The sequence below is a fragment of the Odontomachus brunneus genome, unplaced genomic scaffold, assembly GCF_010583005.1.
Source record: "Odontomachus brunneus isolate Ranch 3 - 2012 unplaced genomic scaffold, Obru_v1 Obru_scaffold_072, whole genome shotgun sequence".
NCBI lineage: Eukaryota > Metazoa > Arthropoda > Insecta > Hymenoptera > Formicidae > Odontomachus > Odontomachus brunneus.
Window position 1 is genome coordinate 1,723,735 of NW_022639522.1, and position 22,330 is coordinate 1,746,064.

Consider the following 22,330-nt stretch of genomic DNA (forward strand, 5'->3'; position numbering starts at 1 on the left):
TAGCCGTGATTAGCGGCACTTTACTTCTTTTGTCATCGTAATATACCGGCTATAATGTGCGTTAACGCGGGTTATCATTGCTTACCATTCTTAATATTTATTAAAGTTTATTTTGCAATATACATAAATTACACTACCGGCAAAAGAAACGCGCGTTTCATTTCAACGATTCTTGAAAAATTCCGGCCTGGGAATACGGTTTTTCCGAAGTTTTCAAGATGAATTATTCTCTCGTAAGAAAGTTATCGCAGTTCAGGAAAATGTATGCAAATGATTTTGAGTAAACGCCCGTCGATTATGCAACCGATCACAGAGAGACTCGTTTCTTCTTGGTTATTTTTCCGTGAAAAAGGTATTCCGCGCCGACGACGACAGCTTCATGTCTGACCTGTTTCGAACGTGATTCCTGACACGAATCCTCAGCTCCGGAGACTCCTCCGACACACGATGGACGTGCTAACGAGCGAGGCTTTTGCATAGAATAGCCAGCTGAGTCCGTCGTTCATTTATCAATCCGACGATCGACCCATTTGTCTGTGTCAACATCCGGAGAACTTAAAAAACTACCCCTTTCGTGTTCGACGTTCTCCTTTTTTCGCCGAGCTCCTCTGAATATCGATCCTCGAAAAACCACGGGAAAATCCGAGCGAATTAAGGTCGATTAGAGCTAACAGCAAAGTAACCAATGCCTGTCCTCGGCAATGGCGAAGAAGCTTCCGTGCGATGAATAAATGTACGCCTTTCTTTTCTGACAAATAATATCGGAAAAAGAGATTTGATCCTTTAAATTTTAGTAAAAATTTTAGTGAAATTTCACTGCAAAATTTCAGTCATTCAAATTTTCATTTATGTAGTGTATGAATTCGTCCAGTCTGAGTCGTCCAGTGAATATCTTCACTTGAAATTGGAATGGAACTCACAGTCGCAGGGACAAATTCACCCTAATCGATTGAAATATATTCTTGCATGAATTAACCCTAGAACTCTCTCTGAATATGGGTAAAATTTACCCAGATCAACTTTTCCAATGTTACCGTTTATAAAAGTGTATATTTTTATTTTTTCATTACAACTTTTTTCAGCTTCATCGCGAAAACATTAATAGAGATTCATATTTCTCGATATTTTCTACAATAATAAAAAAAAATGACTAAATTTTGATAATTTTTACGGAAGTTATGAGCAAATGGAAATGCGCTGAATAAAATTTAAGGTTTACCGCTTGTTTAAGGTTTACATAATTTCTTTATGTTTAGAGTTTTAAGATCCACATATTTTAAAGGGATGCTGGAATATATCGATGATGAACTCGAAAAATGTTAATGCTAAAGCTGAAAACTTTACCTACAGAGTACAGATTTTTCTGCAAAGTTTATGACGTTTTGGTTGTACAGAATTATAAATGCTTTTACCGGAGCAAAAATGTATCTAGTAGAACAGATTTCAAGACTAGTAGCTAGATAGTAATGACTATACAACTTTTCTAGCCAGTCACTAACTCATGACTGGCTAAATATTCCTACTCAGTCTTTTGAATGTCAGGATTATCTAGTAACTATACCAGTTACATAGATAGTGGCTAAATGAAAAAGATTACACAGTAACGAGATAGAAAATCATCGATAAATTCCGGATAAAAATTGGATATCAGAACTGTCTAGACTGTCTAGTACTTATACCAATCATAATTACAAGTTATTTTTTTGTATCTAGTTACTAGATAATTTTTCTGGTACAGCCACTACGAGAAGCGTTACATTCCTAGCTAGTAGCGATGTAAGACCCAACTTTTCCGTGTCATTACTAGACAATCACTCAATTTCAATTTCTGCTCGGGTACGTAATGAAAATACGTGTAAAAATAAGTAGGCATTGCTCAATATGTGACGAAAACGAAAAAAGAATTTTAAGTGTAAAATCTCAAACTGTCAGTTAGCATAATATTTGTCTAATCCGCAGCTCCCGCAAGTTCTGTAGCTCGTACATACTAAAAGTATGGATGTTCCAAACAGAAAAATTTTTAAAAACATTGCTGCACCTTCATGTCTGAATTCAGAAGCTTGAGAATATCGGAATAGTTTGTAGAAAGATTTCTACGCATGCGTGATTAGGTTTTCCGCTGAATATGGTAAAACAAAGCAACACACATTTATGTAAGTTCTGTACACAAAATACGAAAAGGAAAGCGTGATTAGTGATAGTGACAATCATCTCTGCATTATCGACATTGCTCGAGTTCGTTATCGACTTCATCATCCTCTTAAATGAAACATTCGCTCGCTTCATTATTCGCCAAGAGTAAATTTGCCTGCATCGCGCGATATTCGACTGTAATTTCACTCCAATTTAGAGCCCATATATACTTTATATGTAATTAATTTTTATTTATTATACACAATGTTTTATCCTCTCTCTATTTATCTGTGTTATGAATAACGCTGTTATTTCCCAATTTCCTAAACCAAATATTGAATAACTACGTCGACGAGATCGGCCATTGGGCTCGCCGAGAAAAGGTCGCTCCGAGCTCTCGAGGTGATTCTTGACGCGCTTTCGTCGCGGAGTAATTGAAAAGATCGCTCGTTTCTTCGTGCCCCGAGCGGACGTGTCGCGCGATGCGGGCACAAAGTGTGCCGTTTATAATTATTGATTTACGACGCCGTAATTTACGTTATCTGCGTCCGATGAAGGAGAAGAAGCGTGCAGCCCGCTGGCACGTTCTTTATCTGCCGCCGTATTCCGGTATTTTTCGATGCGTCACTTCTTAATAGACGCGATAACGAGAACACGCACGGGATTAATGTGCCACGACGAATTTCTCGCCGGCGCTCTCGGGACACGACGGCGAATGAAAGTCGGATTAACGCGGCTTCGCCCACGATCGTGTTTGCCGACGGCGATAATTTATATTCGCTCCCTCGCGTCCTCGCCGCGAGCGCACTTAACGCGCATTTTAAATTCACCGATTGGTATTCCGCTGCCGCGCGCGTGCGTTCGGACGCATTGTCCACGCTGTTTGCATATCCCGCGCGCGCGGCATTAACCCCCGCACGCACATCCTCCATTCGCGGCGCCTCTTATCTAATGACACCCGTACCATCGATAAGACAATGGTGCACTCGTTGCAAATGCGCGACGGCGCAACGCCTGCGCTCCCGGTCTATCGCGTGATAAAAGGAACAGAATTGTCAACCGCGCGCTGAGTCCACATTGCACAATTCTCTCCGCGCAGGCGGATTTTCGCTCGCGCTCTTGTAGTCGGGCAATATTTCATATGAATCAGACGCAGTCTAAGGTGAATAGACGTGACTTTCGTTAAGATAATTGGTTAATGTTTTTCTAAGTTAATATTTTTTAAAGATTTTTTCTTGTTGCTTAATCGCAAATAACGGACTTCGACCAATTTCTCTTAAGTACAGATTCGCGATAAACAATCAATAGTTTATCAATCAATAGTTTATCAATAGTTTATTACAGGAGAAATTTTATATATATATATGTTTTTGTAATTTTTCTTGTCATTTTGGAAAATAGTTCAATTACTTCAATTCTAAAAATTTGTATTTTTTGTCTGAAAATCGTATTTATTAGTGATCCATTAAAATATGAAATTCATTAGCACCTGCCCAAGAAAAAATATATGTATTCACGTGTTTTTTTACGACAGAAAATTTACATATATTTTTATAATTGCCTTTATCGTGTTTTGAAAGATAACTGAATTTTAATTGAATTCAAAATTGAATACTTTAATTTTGAAATTTATCCTTCGCAGATCGTGCACTTTGCACTTAATTAGTGATTTATTAAAATACGAAATTCCATATCGCAAGATTATATAAGGATCTCCTGTTTGTTTTTCCGTCAAAATCGCGGCAGATGGGAATTGCTCGCGATTACACGCGATAAGGGAAACTGGGTGCCTCGCGAGGATGTCGCGTATTTTAGAAACTCTCGGGAACGCCTCATCCGCGGGAGAACTTCGTTCTCCTTTCGGGTTTCAGTTTCGGCTTTGCCGGGGAGGATATCAAGGGGAGCGCGAGCAAACTCGGCGCGATAGCGCGCCAGTGATAACGAAGTACAGCCCGTTCTAAAGACACCAGCAAACACGACACAGATTTCCCTCCCGTCTTGCCTCGGCGTCTCCGTTTATCCCGCTCGAGTTTCGAAGCCGTCCTCCTTCCTGCGAGACGTCCCGAATCTCTTTCTCCTTCTCTCTCTCTCTCTCTCTCTCTCATTCGCCGTCACTCGTGTTATCCTTACGTTGCTGCTCATTAGCGCGAACGAAGGAGAAACTCGCCGATTCCGGCGGTGCGCGGCTGTTTATTGTTTGCCGTGCAAACTCGTTCCCGACGCGCCGTACGAAAACCGCGCGAATTGGGAGAGGCCTGCAAACGCGTCGCGATGGTGTTGTTCCGCCGCCGACAGAGCGCGGAACAATTCAGACGCATCTTCCCGTTAATCACAGTAAAACGGCAATTGATTTCGGCAGGTTGCGGAAGGCGCGGTGTGAGCGTATTCTTTGCTCGCGCATTTGTACTCGACGTCCGTCGTCACGCGTCATCTCGAAAACGGCTCGTCTCCATGGCCTATTCTGTACTTCTTTATGCAAAACGGTTTATTTGCGTGGGTATGGAGAGAAAAATTGTCGCCGCTTTAAATACGCGTGGTCGATCTCCCGTGAGAGAGATCGGTGCGTCATATATCGGTGTGACGCCGGTAGCGAACGTGTTATGGACTTTTATACTCGTGGTCATTGTTCCTCGGACACATGTAGTAAGTCTTATCTCTCTAATGATTCCGAAGATACAGTTCCATAAAAATATGTGGCGCTGATAATTGATGCAACAAGTGGTTTCATACGACACCTATTCTCTACAACGTACACGTTCACGCTCGGAGAAAAACATGGTGATGGCAACTGTATAGGTGACAATTGTACGAGTTTTGTATGCAGGATTGTAATGTAAACAGTTCAATAAACATGCTACGCACAAAAAACTCTTGTCACCCCGACAGTGGCTATCGCTTTTTCTCTGAATGCAGTGCGGAATACGCGCCCAACAATTGAATTTGAGGAATGGCGCGAGATCGAAGTAGTCGCGTTTAGCGATGGGGTTACGGGCCGAAAGTTGCGCATTTTCCTAGAAAGTAATGATAATTACACGAATCCGGTTGTATTCGGCAGCAGAAGTTGGCGAAACGCGCGGACGGGCTCGCTGAAAGATGCAACGAGTCGGAATATTAATTCGTGGAAGTTAACTTGGCAACGTGTTGACGGCGGTGGTATCTACCCTCGTTGCGAAACCCGTAAACCCACGCGCCTATGAACAATTCAGCGGCTAAAAACACACGCATCTTCTCTCATGCGACATGAAAAATTAATAAAATGCAGCATTCGACGAAGCGGCAGTTAAAACGCGCGTCGGCGGATTCCGCGTATTCGGTCGTCGCGAACTTGTTGCGGCATACATGACTCCTCGCTTGTGGAAAAGTGCTTTGTGTGGTACTCCACGCGGCCCTTTTGGCCTGCCGTAATCTCGCGGATCTCGCTGCAATGTGCCCATTCGCCATCCCTGATCGCGCATGAATTTAATTACAGCCTCGCCGAGACCGTAATTATTACAACGTCACACCGGCGTTGCTCGCGTCTCCGCGAGAATGCGCGCTATCTCATCCCGAGAAGAAAGAAACAATAATTACTCAAAGAAAATTACTTTAATCGAGTATCTCTTTTTCATTTGTTTGCGCGCACGGTCAATGGCAACACGTTTAGAATCCTTTGAGAATTACTCACTTTTTTAAACTCTTGATTCAAATAAGGTTCTAATCTGTTTTGAAAACTTTCTTCCTCTCTTTTTTGTGTCATTCATTGAAAAAAGGATTTGGTTGACGGAACTAAAAGTTGATTAAAATAGGATCAATCAAATGTTTGATAATTATACAACCAAAAAATTTAATTATTACTATTTTGCCTTACTTTTTCAATAATATATTTCTTTAGTCACTGAGCAAAATAGCAGTAATTAAATTTCTTGTTTGCCATTATCAAATGTTTCGTTGATCCCATTTTAACCAAATTTTGGTTTCGACAATCAGATCCTTTTTTCAGCGCAGCCGCCAAGGGATACCTTTTCGTTTAATAATTAAATAAAATACTAAAAAGTAAATTCTGCTATTTTATTTATTATATTTATTCGACTCGGTGAGCCGTGAAACTTGCTGGAAAAAAGAAGTGACGATCAATTTTCAACCGTTACTGACTACACGTCATTATCTCCGAATATTTCGCTAGTCTTTCTTTTGCGAAGAATGGAACTGCAATTCTGCACGGATTTAAGCCGTTACTTTGCTTGAGAGTTTCGGCAGGACGCTTCGATATTGCACAGGCGACGTCAGGTGAACTTAAAGATGCGCGACAGCTGCATGATGTTCCTTCGATCCTCGGTATCCTGCGAGATGAGGCTGAGGATTATGTTTTCCCGGGGGTTGGGGCGAGGAGGAGTGAAGAGGTGGATTCGCTCGGAGTCCACGAAGGATGAATGCGTCGCCCCGGACATGACGAATACCGTCTCATAATAGGCTTTCCATTCGCCGCTTTCCTCGTGGACGGCGCTCCGCGATTTTTCGGGCGATAAATCGACGGAACGATCCCGTCGTAAATCAACGACCGCGCCCGCGCGCTCTCAGAAGCGAGAGAAGCGGCGGTGCTTCTCGGCGCGAAAAAAAGGCGTGAATAACGACGAAAATCCGTGAGTGTTGTGCGCGAGAGCTCCGCGTGGGAAATATTTAAGTCGCGAGACGACGAAGAGGACCGTCTCCCCGAGAGGAGCGTCCATTATGGGAGAACTTCGCGACGACCTCTCGCGCGCGCGAGTCCTGCTGAAAGTCGCGCTCGCTTCCCAGATATTCGTTATCGCGCAAGACGCCGAACAGAGACGCAGAAAGAGTATGTCGAAGTCGATGATAACACAACAAACAAGCGACCGCGTATCGAGACGGTATCTACAAGAGAGGCCGAGGCAATCTAGTTTTTCCAGGCGACGAGCGTGTTGTTTAAATACAAATACTCACGTATGCCTATCGCGCGAATTACAATACTTCGCGGATAATGTCCGTATCTTATCGTCGATATATCTTATTATTGATTTGAACGAGTCACATTAGTCATCCGAGACATGACCGCGTTTGTTGTATTGCAAAGAAGTGCTACGTTCGTGCGACTTAACGCACCTTCGCTTTCATTTCGGGACACAATTCAATAACCCTTTGCGGTGGCAAATTGAATTTCCGCGTTTGTCGCGTAACAAGCGACTGCCTCTTTGTTTTGCAGAAAGAAGGCGATCTATATTTGTACGATTTAATATGTCTACTCGTTGTTTGAGATAAAGGACTTATTTTTCTTCGCGATGGCAAGTTGAATTGTCGCGGAACAAGCGACTGTTTCCTTGTTCTGCAGAAAGAAACGCAAGCCACATTTGTAAGATTTAACATTTGCACTCGCTTTTATCGCAAAACTAGCAGAAAGAATACGGCATGCCAACAGAAACTGCGTCGCATTCTCGACGTCGTGTATAGTAAATCGCCGTAAGTTTTTGAAAAAAAGAATTTGTACTTTCTCCGACAATCTCGCGCATTCTCATTCGCCAACCATTCGTATGCATCCCTCACCCTGGCACGGCGAGATTGTCCGCGCCCGGATCATCGTGGATGTCTCTGCGCGAGGAAGCGCAGGACTCCGCCAGGAGTTCGAGGTGCCGCGAACGCGCCGGGTTCTCATGAATTTATTCGAGGGTGTCTCCGGTGAGAAATCCTCGGGACTAACAACAAATCGCCCGTGTCGGCGAGGACAACTCCGCGAAGACGGCGCCGAGAAGAAAACGCCGCCACGGTGCGTGCGCGAGCGCAGCTCCTCGTTTTATGGAAATTCTTCAGGATTTCGTCGCCTACGTCTCGTCGAATTATCACGGTCTGACATGCGCCTGATATTCCGCGCGAATTCCCGCGCGGAATTCCATCTCGAGACGGCCCTCAAAACGTCGGCGTCGGCGGTGGCGGCGGCGGCGGCGGCGGTGGCGGCGCGACGGTGCGAGGCGTGACTCGAGATACGGTAATATCGGTCGTATTACGGTCGGGTGAGGAACTTTGGGAATCTCCCGCGAAACACCCTGTCTCGAACACATTTCCGACGAAATAATCGCGCGCCTAGGGTTTCAAAGGGGAGCCTGGCTCTTTTCCGGCACCCTTCCGTCCCATCCACCATCGCCCCGGTCGTCATCGCCTTTTTATGTCTCTTTGAGAGGATACGAGGAAATTGGAAATGTGAGTGTGGGACTCGCGAATTTCCCCCCTCGCTATTACTTTTCACTCGTTGCATGTACTGCGGAATTATGCAATTACGTTATTAACTTTTTAGCGTTGCTAATAATGATCGAGAGGACTTGACGTGAGGAAGGCTGCGAAGGCAAAAAACCATCGGAAAAAGAACTATTTCGTTATATAATTTATTCTTTCTTTGTGCACACACTATCTTTTAAATACCATGCAATAATCTGCTAAGGTTCATTTCCTCGACGCATGCGGACTCTTCTTCAAGTTAATACTTTAACGACCGCATTTGTAACACACATGGACAATTTTTCACCTTCCTCTGGCAAATTTCCACAAAGCTCGTTTAGACGATGTTTATAAAAGAAAATAAATATATCCTTGTACATAAATCTGTAAATCCGCACCTCTATAACGTTATATCTATAATGTTGCACTCTATAATGTTATAGACTGTCATTATCGATGAGTTTACTCACAATAGTGTTTTTATTATTGTTTACTTATTAAACCGCTGGTAGAACGAAGCAATAATCCGCACATGACAGCGGCCGTCAAAATGCGAAAGATAATTTGACGAATATCGCGCTCGAAGTCTCTTCATCGAGCGCACGCAATTATTCGTCGTACTTATTATACGTCAGTTGAGCAAGGCGAATGTAATTTTGTTGCAGGTATTACGAGATCGTTAGGGACGTCAGGCCGAACAAGGGTACGATCCTCAAGTCCTCGGTGGAGTACATAAAGTTACTGAAGAACGAGCTCACGCGGATGAAGCAGAACGAGCTCAGGCACAAGCAACTGGAGCACCAGAATCGACGGCTGCTCCTGCGCGTGCAGGAGCTCGAGCTGCAGGCGAAGGCGCACGGACTTCCGATCTCGGACTTCAACTGGGCGTCGACATCCGTGACTATGCTCAACAGCTTCTCGAGGAGTAAACTCGAGCAACGGAAGGTACACGTAAGTCGAAAGTCGTTCTCTCCATTTTATATTTTGCCTTGCCATCGTTTCGATGCATGTATATCCGTCGCTGTTCTATCGCGCAAGTTTCTCACGCGCGTTCAACTTTCAACATATCGCAACTCCTCTTCACACTCGATCTCGATATGCTCATCTCACTGATTTCCAAGCTTTCGACGATAAACACACGGTTTATGCTCGCGTGAATTATTCTCAAAGTGACTCGAGATAGAGAGGGAGAGAGAGAGAGAGAGAGAGAGAGAGAGAGAGAGAGAGAGAGAGAGAGAGAGATTTTTACTCGGCGATACACTGAGAAAAAAAATGTTTCATATTTATAACTATAATTACATAGAGAAGTAATTATACTATAAATTATGGAAAACCATTTTTTAGTTAAATTCTATTATAACATCAATGACAATTATCTTATGACAATTATCTTATATGCGTACTACTACTATTATCTTATTGGAGCAACCAGAAAATATGATTGAGACTAAAAAAGATTAATTTTAGTTGGATCAGTTATTTTTTTCTCTCGGTGTACGCGCGCGACGACACCCACTCAAGCGCACGCCTGACACATGTACGATAGCGTCAATTTCGGTCGATGGTATTAGTGGGGCTCAGTGTCGTAACGGCGAGACAGTTAATCTTAATGCGACAGCCGCGCGCGGTCGGTTTTCGAGGCTGTGGAGCGACCGGCGTCAATATAGCGATCGATCCGTGATCCTTGATCCGAATAAACCTTCTGCTCTGCTCGTTCCCCGGACTAGTTTCATAATGTGCATCTGTTCCGACTGTGGCGAATAGCTGTTTGCTTATTCGTTCATTCTCCTGATCATACGCGAGAGAACACACGCCGGTGTGTGTGTGTGTGTGTGTGTTGTATGTATGTGTTGTGTGTCTTCTACGTCCTCGTTTATCGATATGCTCTCCTCCGCATGCGAGAGAGCAGCAAAGCCGTCTTTTGACAGCGTGTCGACGTAGCGCAACGGCGCCATTACGTAACCGGGGATCGCGACCACGCCGTGCTTGCATAATGAAAAATGGCTCGTTTTCTTTCCCTTTCGTTCACGTACAATTAATGTGTCGGTCTTCGCAAACGCCTCGAGCGACTTTTGAGATAACGACCTTTCGATCTCCATGCCAAAATGATGGGAACCGATCGGCAGCACAGGTTGCGATGCGTGTGCCGGGCCTCGTAGACACCTTTCGAAATTTCGGACAGCGCCTCAACGACCGGTGACAACAGATGCAAGAGCCGTGCGGATTTTCAGTTTTACACTGTATTGTGATAATTGTCACAATAATTATCGTAATAATCGTTGTTACAATTATGATAATTTCTATAATCGCCGCTGCAAAGCCTTTCCTACAATAATTCTAATAATAATCCGATAATTTTGATTATTATATGGACACGCTACAATTTCAGTGTAAAAAGTATGAAAAATCGAGTATTGCATTTCGTCATTATCATTCTATCGCCGAATGTATACAGTCAGCTTGACTGACGTACAGCAGCGACTGGGCTGCTCTTCTTTGAAGGCTGTTAGCCCGCGCGGATTATTACTGCGAATAATGAATTGCGGCTTATCGTCGTGGTCGTCGTGTCAATCGCTTTCGTTCGTCTTGCCCCTCGCTGCGATTTCGCGATCCCGGCCAGGGGCGTATCTTCGAGATAGTCGTCAGCGCTGGTCGCTGCTACTAATGTCGTCGTTGTCGTCGACGTTGCTCTTTAGGATGCTCGGCGATGGAGATGTCTCGTGAGATGGCGGCAAAAGTTACCGTTGAATTAGTGTGCCCGATAAGATCGTACACGTACGATCGTGTACATACGGGACTTGACGCGCGGTTTCGTGATGCGATTAAGAACTCGGAGTACCGATAACGACCGCTCCGCGATCGACCGTCTCCGTGACGACAGATCCTGGCCTCTTAAAGAGGACATATCAGCACGAAGACACGGAGAAAGAGCAGGAGGGAGAGGGAAAGACAGAGAGAGAGAGAGAGAGAGATAGATAGATAGATAGATAGAGAGAGAGAGAGAGAGAGAGAGAGAGAGAGAGAGAGAGAGAGAGAGAGAGAGAGAGAGAGAGAGAGAGAGAGAGAGAGAGAGAGAGAGAGAGAGAGAGAGAGAGAGAGAGAGAGAGAGAGAGAGAGAGAGAGAGAGAGAGAGAGAGAGAGAGAGAGAGAGAGAGAGAGAGAGAGAGAGAGAGAGAGAGAGAGAGAGAGAGAGAGAGAGAGAGAGAGAGAGAGAGAGAGAGAGAGAGAGAGAGAGAGAGAGAGAGAGAGAGAGAGAGAGAGAGAGAGAGAGAGAGAGAGAGAGAGAGAGAGAGAGAGAGAGAGAGAGAGAGAGAGAGAGAGAGAGAGAGAGAGAGAGAGAGAGAGAGAGAGAGAGAGAGAGAGAGAGAGAGAGAGAGAGAGAGAGAGAGAGAGAGAGAGAGAGAGAGAGAGAGAGAGAGAGAGAGAGAGAGAGAGAGAGAGAGAGAGAGAGAGAGAGAGAGAGAGAGAGAGAGAGAGAGAGAGAGAGAGAGAGAGAGAGAGAGAGAGAGAGAGAGAGAGAGAGAGAGAGAGAGAGAGAGGGAGAGGGAGAGGGAGAGGGAGAGAGGGAGAGAGGGAGAGAGAGAGAGAGAGAGAAGTGCGTTATTAATGTTATTATCACATTTGTGTTGACGTAATGACATAACCGACATATGTCCGCCCACAGTCGTGAATTTTTAACGAATTTGAAGCGTCGGGAATGATACGCGGGATATGCCATGTGCAAAAATATTGATATGAGAAATAATATATATTCGTGCACTGAGAGGAAAAATATCTGAAAAAAAAATGTTTCTTTTTAGTAAGTACTATTAACATATTTATCTAAATTCTGTTATTTATAAATAGACTAAACAATCGCTTTCATGAAGAGATAAAGTTTTAAGAAAATATATATTTTTTTATTAAAAAAAAATATTTTGTACATTAGTATAAGTAGATATGTTATTAGTACCCACCGAATAAATATTTTTTATTTCTTAAAAAGTTTTTCTCAGTTTCGCCATAATTAGAGCTGCAATTAGCGTTGGCGTGTAAGGTTAATTAATTTGTTGGACAACGAAATTAAGTAACATTGAATATTTGTCGTCAAAGAGGCTGCTTGCACGTTGTATAAAATGCCGTCGATATATTTCGAAGAGTTCAGCAAATATCGTGAAGCAGAGTCAATGAGCACGAGATGATTTGTACCTGTAACCTAATCACCCGTGTTTATAATTTTCTGTTTGGCCGATGTCGGTCGCGCATTCCTCCGGCGAAATGTCGAAAGCTCGCCCTTCGTCGTTCCTCGTCGTGACGATCCGTGGGCGTCACGATGACTGTGTGATTGTTGTGTGCATTGACGTTAATTTACGTCCGCTCTCGTTCGCGTTTTCGGAAACGCAGTCGCTACGAGATAACGAAAGGAGAGACGCGACATGACGTACCGGGGGATGAGTTGAATTATTGTCCGAGATAAAGTTCCGTCGCGGAGTGTAAGTAGTCTGACAAGCAGCTTCCTCGCGGTTAGAAATTTAAACATTGATAACATCCCACTTCGCGACTCTGCGGCGAGTTCCACCGGGGCGAAGGAAGTGTCTTGGGACGTATTGCACGACGAATTTTACCGCGACACTTTACCGTCGGTTTGCTTAACGTTAATTTCGTTCCTCGATTTACCTTGCGCGAAACGTAAACGATCCCCGTAGAACTGTGGCTCGGATAACGATCAATTACTTTTAGAAAAAGAAAGTAAGAAAAAGAGAGAGAAACAGATGAAGGTATTCTGTTAAAAAAAAACGAAAAAAAAAATAAAAATAACGAGAGTTAAGTTCTTTAAAAAAGAGAGAGTACTTTCAATTAATGAAATTTAACGAATGTCTAATTGATAAATTATTCAATAAAGCGTTTTCTTTAGAACGCACTCCTCTCGACGTCTCGTCTAGTTTACCAAATCGCCACTCGCAAAAGTTTTATCTCAAACACGCTGAAGATGTATCTCAAATTTTTTTTTACACTAAAAATGGGATCAAACGCAAAAGTTGCTGATTGCAAAGCGACTCGCGCAAAAGGAATATTATATTAAAGAAAGTAATATTATAAGAGAGGATCAGCAGTTGGTTGTATGTTTCTTTTTAATTTATAAAAAATAAATTTGTTTTTTCCCCGTACGTTGGCCTTTCTCTCTCTTTCTCTTTTCTTCTTTTTTGCAGCCCTTTAAATTTTAAATTACTTGAATTGGAAAATAATATTTCTCGTTATATGTACAGAGAGTGAAAAACACGCCTTAGTTTGCGCTGTGCTCTCCTTGCACAGTTGGAGGAGACACATTATCGCATTCGAGCAACGTTCGCCTCACGATTGCATAATCGCATTAACACAATTGCGTGTTAAATCTGCACACGTTGAACGTCGACGTGGAAAATATTTACTCTTACCACCGACGTGGTGCGTACGTTTCTCGCGGTGCGCACTCCTTATCGCCTGGCCGCCTTATCGTACGTGCTACCTCTCCGTCGCGAGACTTATACCTTTTATCTCGCATCTCGCCGCGTATATTTTCGCGAAGAACGCGCCGCCGCCACCGCCGCGCCGGCCGTCGGGACAAAGGATAATCGCTGAATGAGTTGTAACGTCAGAAACGCGTTGCGCAACCACCGCACGCCACGGCATTTTTTTCATGCAAATTTAACGCCCTCCGCGTCCGAGTGCAGTTATGTAAAAAGCGCATGCGATCGCTTCGCGGAATATCACGTCAAGTACGAATTCGTGCGACTGCGAAAAATACGGCCGAAAGCGGGCATCTTTATTGCTGAAGCGTGCAAGGAACGCACTTGCTACGCCTTCTTTCTTGTTTTCCGGTAAGATCCCGGCTCTATTAGTCTTCAGGCGGGTGTAATTTGCAAGGTAGGAAAGCGGAATTGCCATCGTGGTTTTTGTACACACACCGTTAATATCTGATACTTGTTACGTGTGAAATGTTCGTCGCAACTGGTATCTGCGCATAATTTCGCTTAAATTCGTCGCGGTGAGGATCGACGACGAGGAACTTGACGAATTAGTTGCATCGGTAATATAACGACAGGTAAATTGGATGACGGTCTGCGCCTGAAACGCGATTGGAAATTAATTCCGAGTCTGGTAAACCCGTCTGTGTGACTTCGTAAAGTTGCCTCAGCTAACTGCGTCTGGCAGAGGAACGGCTTCAATCAGCTTATTTTGTCAAGTTGTATAGGTCTCCGGCTGGTAGACGCTTAAATTCAAACCTTACCGAATATTTAATGTGTTTCGCTACTTCGGCATCGAAAGAGAATAATTTATTTCACTCTTTGATTTGAATTATTCCTGCTATTTTCGTCGAAAACAGCATTCAACAGAGAGTTTCATTATTACATATCTCACCATTTATTCCTGACGACCAAACCCTTTAGAGCACAGTGGTTTCACCATGAGATCACCTATTAATTTCGAAAGGAATTATCTCTTGGGTTGTCATTCTGGACATGAATATTTTATTAGAATTCGAATTTTTTACGTCTTGCGCTTTAAAAGGTTAACAGAACATTTTTGTCAGGGTTCGTCGATCCTTGACGAGCCCTGATATTGAATTCTTTCAGAGTATGATTGCGGCGAATTTTCGTAGACTGATTTTACTCAGTTGATAATTTTTCACACTGATTCTCCGAAATCGTTTACTCCTCATCGTATTTGTCATGTGTATATGCAATGCAAACATCTGTAAACGTTCCAATGTCGTCCGTACATGCGCAAAATCTGCTTCCGCATTCATATTGTTAATCGATGACGGACACGATCAAACATAACACTGGCACGACCATTCCTCCTTTAAGAAGAAGCCTCCTTACAAAGAAGCCTTCTCCATTCCTGCACGTCCATTCCTGCTTTCATCGTAGACCATCGACTCATGCACTCTCACCTCCATGGAAGACCGTACCGACGCACGTCCACTCCTGCTTTCATAGAAGATTTCGCTGCGAAATATCCTCCAAACTCTCCACCTTTCCACGTCGACAGTTGAAATTCCATCCGAGTTCACGCTCACAACGTCCATGTTCATATACGAGTTAGCAGCTCTGGCGCACAGTGGAGTCAAACGAGATTTCATGTTTCAAAAAAGACTACAGCTTTGAAATTCGAACCGACTCTTTTTCCTTTTTAATTAAAGCTAATAAAATTTAGAACACTTTGTCGAGTCAGATATTTGTCTCTTTGTTTCTCTTCTTTCAAATCAAATATAAAGAAGTTAGATTCAGAAATTTTTCTCAATCAAACAGAAGATAACTCACCTTATATCTCATCTTATCATTAACATTACAGGCACAAATATTGATATCGAAATTAAATATTCAAATTCTGATTATAAGCTTAAAGAAAAGTCATACAGACTGACGTAGACTCGCTAAATGTTACCTCAACAAACGTGATTAATTGAAATAGTATCTGATTTTAATAAACAAAAACTACCGGATTAAGTAAGACTAAATTATTACTGTTATGTTATCAATTTTTTCATTAAATATTGTTCTGGATGTAATAGATTTTCAGCTTCTGCATCTATCGAAATTACTCGATTGAGAAATATTTCCAAATCTAACTTCTTTGTGTTTGATTTAGAAGAAGAGAGAGGCAAAAGACCAGAATAGAACTCGACAAAGTTGTGTCAAATTGTATTAACTTCCATTAAAAAAATAGGGAAAAAACGGAAAAGTGTCGAAATCGGTTTAAATTTCGAGATTGTAGCTTTTTTTGAAACATGAAATTTCATTTGACTCCGCTGTGCGGCACGGAGGCGCTGACCCGAGGATGAGGAGGGCCGGCTGGCTCGTTTTACAGGATGTCGCATGCTTTTCTGCCGTAGATGCCAGACCTGGTGGTAGAGGAGGCGACGAGCCTGAGCATGTCGCAGTTGGAGGACCTCATGGAGGACGACACCGGTGGTCCCGTTCACGGCGGCGACCCGATGCTGTCGTCGCCGCATCTGCCACCGCTGAGCCCACCTGCGGCCGCCTGTCATCACGGCTTAGCCGACGAGGACACCCTGGGCAGTCTGGCGGTGACCACGTCGAATTCCTCGTCCGACATGGACATCGTCGCGTAGCCAAGAAGAAACACCGTCCTCTGTCCGTCCTGCCTCCTCGACTCCTTCGCGGATCGCGCACTTCCGCTTCCGAAAACTTTGCCTCATGAATTTTCCAGTCGGCGGCGGTCGACCGAGGTGATTGATTTAGGTTTACGCGGTGAGAACGGAACAGTGCCGGTATGTGACGCGCGAGGCGACGACCCGAGGAAGGCAGCGTCAGGATGCCGTTGCAACGTCGTAGATCTTCATCGTGGCACGGGCAGGGAATTCGCGCGGCTCCAATTGGATTTTATTGGAGCGAGCGCGCTGATGCGGATTTATCTGAAACTAGTCATCGACTCGACGTCGGGGAGGATCTTTCTTCACCGGCGGATCGGCCGCGGGAATGAAGACGGATGCGTGCAGACGGACTGGATGTTACTTGCTGTTTGTGTTTGAGGGAAATCGTCCCGAATACCCTCCGATCGATCGGCCGAGCGAGAACGGGTTCCGCTTGTGAGATCCACACGTCGAGAACGCAGTCATTGTGTCGGCACAATCGACTTGAGAGGGAACAGGTGTATTCTTCCGGGACGGATATTCCTTCGGACGTCCGGCGCAGAGGAATGTAATTACAATCCGGCCGATCGATCCAAGGACAAATCAGAAGACTGGAACCACGGTTCAAATGTTCCCACGCGGGCATCGTAATGGTTGGCTCGCTCTCAACCATGAATACATACTCATCAGGCTATGGATACCGGCTGATTATCACACCGATGATGCCCGTAATCATCCGAGATGTTCCCAGTGATTATCGATTGTTGCGATGTTTGGTCCCTCCCTTGCGGAATATCCCTCCTCACGTGGTACATCAACGAGCGGCTCGATCGCTTTCTCATTAATCACGAGCAGCAAGGGCGCCCTCGGAGGGAGAGAGAGAGAGCGCCCCTTTCCAGCCGGTGAATTAGCGAGAAAGTCCCGAAGGTAATTTGCCGCGACAAGGACGCGTCAAGTTCGCGTTCTCGTGTCCTTGAAGAGACAGCGTGAAGACGGCCAGGCAGACGGACAGGCGGACGGACGTTGGTCGGGTTCTTTCGGATCGATGACGAGATCGAGCGTATTCGTCAGCCGAAGGGGCCGGAGTCTCTCCAAGTGGCGGTGAAAGTTACGATCGGGCGACGGAGGAGGAGTTCAGGGTCGTCCCAGTTACGAGGAACCGGGGGCTCGTTGTCACGATTCTACGAACGGCTGGCCGTTTACATCGATGGAATGCGTGACGTTTGCCGTGCGTTGTATTATGTCAGTGCACCGAAGGACGCGCTCCTATATCGCGCATGAGCCGAGCCTAAACTTTCGCGATACTTATCGCCAGTGAAAATTCTTATCGACTGTTCGAGGACGGCGCAGCCGTCGTCCTCGTCGTTGCTCCGTCGTCCTCATCGTCAGTGGACGCACACACTGCACTCGCAGTGCGTCGTAGACGATGACGAGGGATTTTATCATGAGGAACGGGCAACGTCTTGTCGTAAAAGTGCTAGCAATTAGTTCATCATGATATTACTCGATCGTACTCCTCTGTATCGATCAGCGGTCACCCGTCGAGAAATTATTTCGCGAGAAATTATTAGGTCGCGAGTGTTTGCGAGGTGCGTCGAGAGGATGGCAGCCGGGAGATGGATATTTTTGTAATAAAAGCCTTCTCTCTCCCGGCATCCCCGACGGAGGGCGTAATCGCGCCAGATTCGCGAGAGAACGCAACGTCGCTCTGCTTCGTGGAGACGCGGGCAAGCGCGGGACTCGATTTCGGGAGCGAAATCGCGCCGTCGCGGGCCAAAGTGTCGCGATTACGCGACAAACGAACGATGGCAGGGCGAGTCGTCGGCGACACAGTGTTTTAAGGTTCAATTTAATCTTCAGTTTACCCAAGTAGCGATAAATTTGATATCGACCCCGGATCGAGCGCCTTCGTGGAAAGAACCGAGAAGAAATATATTTTCGGAAATATACCCTTCGATTTCAGTATTAGAGCGTGTACGCATTACTACACACAAACAAACAGCGTTCCCTGTCCTAAAAGGTGAAACGTAGAGTTAGCATCCATTAGCAGTTCCTACAAGTTCCCCCGTTGCAAACGCCAAGAGACTTTGTAAAAATGGATCATTACCTTTACAAGCGTGATCCAAAGGATCACCCCTCCTCCCAGTCCCTTGTAAGGGGGCAATCACATCGTCTTGCCGCTATTTTAATCGCGATCGATCTCGCGTTTCGCAATGAGATCCACGGTGCGAGGAGATTAAAGTACGTTCGCGACGAAACGCAGTCCGCTTCCTCGCGCCATTCCGAAATCTGTCGAGGCCGCGTTCCCACGTTGCGAAAGCCGTATTGTTGTTGCGAGCCGCTCAGAGCGCTCAGGGCAAACGCGCGAAGGTACACACAACCTGCCATTAATCGTTCGCAGTTCGTGACAAAGGAGCCGATGTCGATGTTGGGTGACGTGATGCCGATTTCACGTCTGATCCCCCGGCAGAAACTCGCAGCTGAGCACAGATGAGCGGATACATCCAAGTTCGTTATAAAGTTTGCTAATAGTTATTGTCCTCGGTTGTGCACGTCGAGCCGTCGTGCCTCGCATGTTGCAGCGAGCGGCTCGAGCATACGGCTTTTGTGCGACGGGCCTTGATTTCTCCACTTTGCCTTGCCTTCGCGTTTACCGAGTGGTGTGTAACCCACATTTGCCCGTTGACGTCGCCTCGAGCTAAGATCGATGATATTCGATCGAAGATTAACGTCGTTGAATCTCCGGCGCCTGGCACGAAGGGCATCAATTAAGGTATTACCTACTTTTCAGGAGAGCGAAAGGAGAGCCCCGAGTAGTTTGTGAATCGGTACATATCTTCAAGCACAGCAGATATACTGAGAGAAACAGTATCGAGGTGATAATAAATATTCCTTAGGTGGGCACTGATAGCACACTTACTTGAATCTAAGTTCTATTGTTTAAATAGAATAAACGATTGCCTTCATGAAAAGCTAAGATTTCTCTAAGGTTTTAAGACGATGTATATATATTTTTTTTTTTGGAAAATATTTTATATTAGTATAAGTGAACATGTTATTAGGCACCCATCGAGTGAATATCGATCGTCTCTTAGATATGTTTTTTTCTCATTGTGGCTGTATATTTTACAAATCGAGCTTTTCATTAAATGTTTTAACAGATTTATCGAGAGTGGAATAATCCACATTATTTTCACGATGAAACAAAACCGGGAATTTTTTCGCAAGTCGTTTTTCTGTGTGTGTAGAATTATTTAAAATTAAATAAAATTTAATTTCTCGTGTTGGAATAATGAAAACAATAATGTATGGAATTATATGAGATTTGATTGATAAATACTCTCTCGTGCAATGGGAATGGAGAATCATTCTTTCAATTTTTTTACGAGCGTGCGATTGTACTTTTTAATAAGATAATTCTTCCGATTCAGCGGATGTTTCGGTCTCTTCAAGCAATATCGAGGAAACAGCGATAACTTCTAAACGTAGGAATATCTAACCTATCACTTTCTTTGGCAGAATCGCGATTGATAACAGACAAGCGATATTCCTCGTTATTTTAAAAAATTAGCGGAAGGAGAAAGAACGATCCTCAATACAAAAATTAGTATTAAATTTGTTCTCCATATTTCCGACATTTTATGAACGTTTATTCTGTTTCATACATGAATTGTTTACGAATATTGCATATCGTCTATTTCAGTCGCAATATATTTGGATACTTTGATATTGAGGAAATATCTTATGCGATACACCGCTGACTCACATTTTATTCATAATTAAAGACAATCTATTTTTCGCTAGTCGCTTCATCTAGTTCGAATTACGCGAAGGGTGATAGATTAGACATTCTCTAAACCCGCGTTCTAGACGTGTCGGTGCATAGGCAACCGACACACTGCCCTCAAGTGTGTTCCTATCACATCATTAATTCTCGATCAATGAAAAAAAAATCTTACTTTTTGTAACAAAGAGAAATTACATCTCCCACGGTAGTTTGTGATAGAAGGTTACGGAAACGCCGTTAGATTTGAAAGTTTTCGACGATGAGAACGACGGCTCGCGTGGATTCGAGTTAATTCACAGTGCCAGTCCGATCCTCGCTTGATAAAACATATCTTTAGTGTAGCCATTTCGAGTTCACAGATGCAGTTGTCATGCACCCTCGATTTTCTCCACGTTAGTTTATACGTTTGATACGTGGTCTTTGATATATGTGGCAAAAAGACAACATCGTCATCGCGCGAGGAACAAAAATTGTTCGGCTAAAAGTATGAGGTGTCCACGTGTCAACGAGGTGTACACCCAATCGTATAGATGCCTTACCGTTCATTAGTCACTAACAATCTTCGACCAACCGCATTTGTTTCCAGCTACGTGTTTCTCGTGACTATTGATTCATCCGGAAAGCGGGAATGTGTTTCAAGCAAAACATTTTGACACTTGACATTTTGACAGCTTGACGTTTCAACAAAGTCTATGCGTCAGTAAAGATGATTATCTCCGCTCACATATGACGCGTAATTAGTAGAGGAAGAATAAAAGTGAGAAAGGTAAGTAAAATATTAATACACGAAATTAATTTGAATAATTAATCAGAAAGTATACACACATATGTACACTTTATTAATTATTATATATTTGTAAATTGTATAATGATTACGAAATGAGTATACATATGTGTGTGTATGCTTTTTGGTTAATTGTTTAAATTAATTTCGCATATTAATCTCTTATTTTCCCTCAACTTTTTTTCCACTTCCCTTAACAATTTCACTTTTTCTCTACTGATTAAACATCACATGTGGGCGGATAACTTTCTTAGGTTGACGCATATTTTTTATGTCAAACTGTCAAAATGTCACTTTTGCTTTGAACTTCCTACTTCCTGAATTAACCAACTAGATCACTATGAAATTCATTCATTAGAGTGAGTGGTGAGGCATCCGTGCGATCGGATGTACAGGGTGTCGTGTTAGCACACAGATCAGTATGACGAATGAAACGATTTGCAACACGTATCTCATTTAGTGACAAAAATGAGTGTAATTCGTCTTGTGAACGAGCACATTGCCAAGTTCGAGTCTATGTCCGGACACGTACACCTGCCAGCGAAGTAAGCGAGTAAGCAACCCGTCATACTGACCAATGTGTTGACGCAACACCCTGTGCATGTAACGACGCCTGGCGCCCGAGCATCGACGGAAACGACGACGTCAGATGTTCCGGTTGCGCGCGGCAATCCACGCAGATGTGCAAGACGTGTGCGTGTGTGTGCGGAAGTGTATTTTTGTGCGCGCGACACTCGCGCGGGTCGCAGGTTTTTCGCGTCTAACGAACTCGTGCATCATCCCGGGGATGCTTCTTCTTCGTCGATCGCGTAATGCGCGGCTCTTACGCGGCGCAAAATATGCGCAACTAATGTCAAAGCGCGTCGGAAGCGCGCCATGTCGGAAACCGGTATCCGTTTCTCGCGGGTGCTCGCAAGCGTGACTAAACAAACGAGCAAAACGTCGCGCGGCAACTGCAGTTGTCGCAGAGACTGCGATACCCCGAGGCTGATACGTCCATTAACAAATCATTTCGTTTGCGGTATATGAATTTATCGCGGCTCGCTCGTACTGCACCCACGCGTGTGCGAGACGCGGCGAATAATTTTATATTATCATTGTCACACTGTTGTAACGCGCGCGTTCCCGTTGATTAATTGACGGTCGGTGCGAATCGCGAGAAAGCTCGACGACGAGCGTCAAAGGTGCGCGGCGGGCGAAGGGAGGGCCGGAGGGGAGGGGTTTTGTAAGGAATAAATTTAATGGCCCTCTGAACTCTCTCTCGCGCGCGCGACCCGGAGCTCGCGAAAGGTTAGCATGGAAATTA

The 22,330-nt window shown here is 44.3% G+C and overlaps 1 protein-coding gene across 2 annotated transcripts in view; it reads left to right on the forward strand.

The window, feature by feature from the left end:
• LOC116847017 (transcription factor EC) overlaps positions 1-18,421 on the forward strand; it is a 104,521-nt gene extending 86,100 nt beyond the window's left edge. The window contains exons 6-7 of one of the 2 annotated variants that reach the window (XM_032821563.1): positions 9,003-9,288; positions 16,193-18,421. In XM_032821563.1, the coding sequence (XP_032677454.1) occupies positions 9,003-9,288; positions 16,193-16,432 (526 nt within the window). In that variant the 3' untranslated portion in view covers positions 16,433-18,421. The remainder of the gene's footprint in view (positions 1-9,002; positions 9,289-16,192) is intronic. The other variant, XM_032821564.1, reaches the window with a different exon arrangement.
• The last annotated feature ends 3,909 nt before the right edge of the window (positions 18,422-22,330 follow it).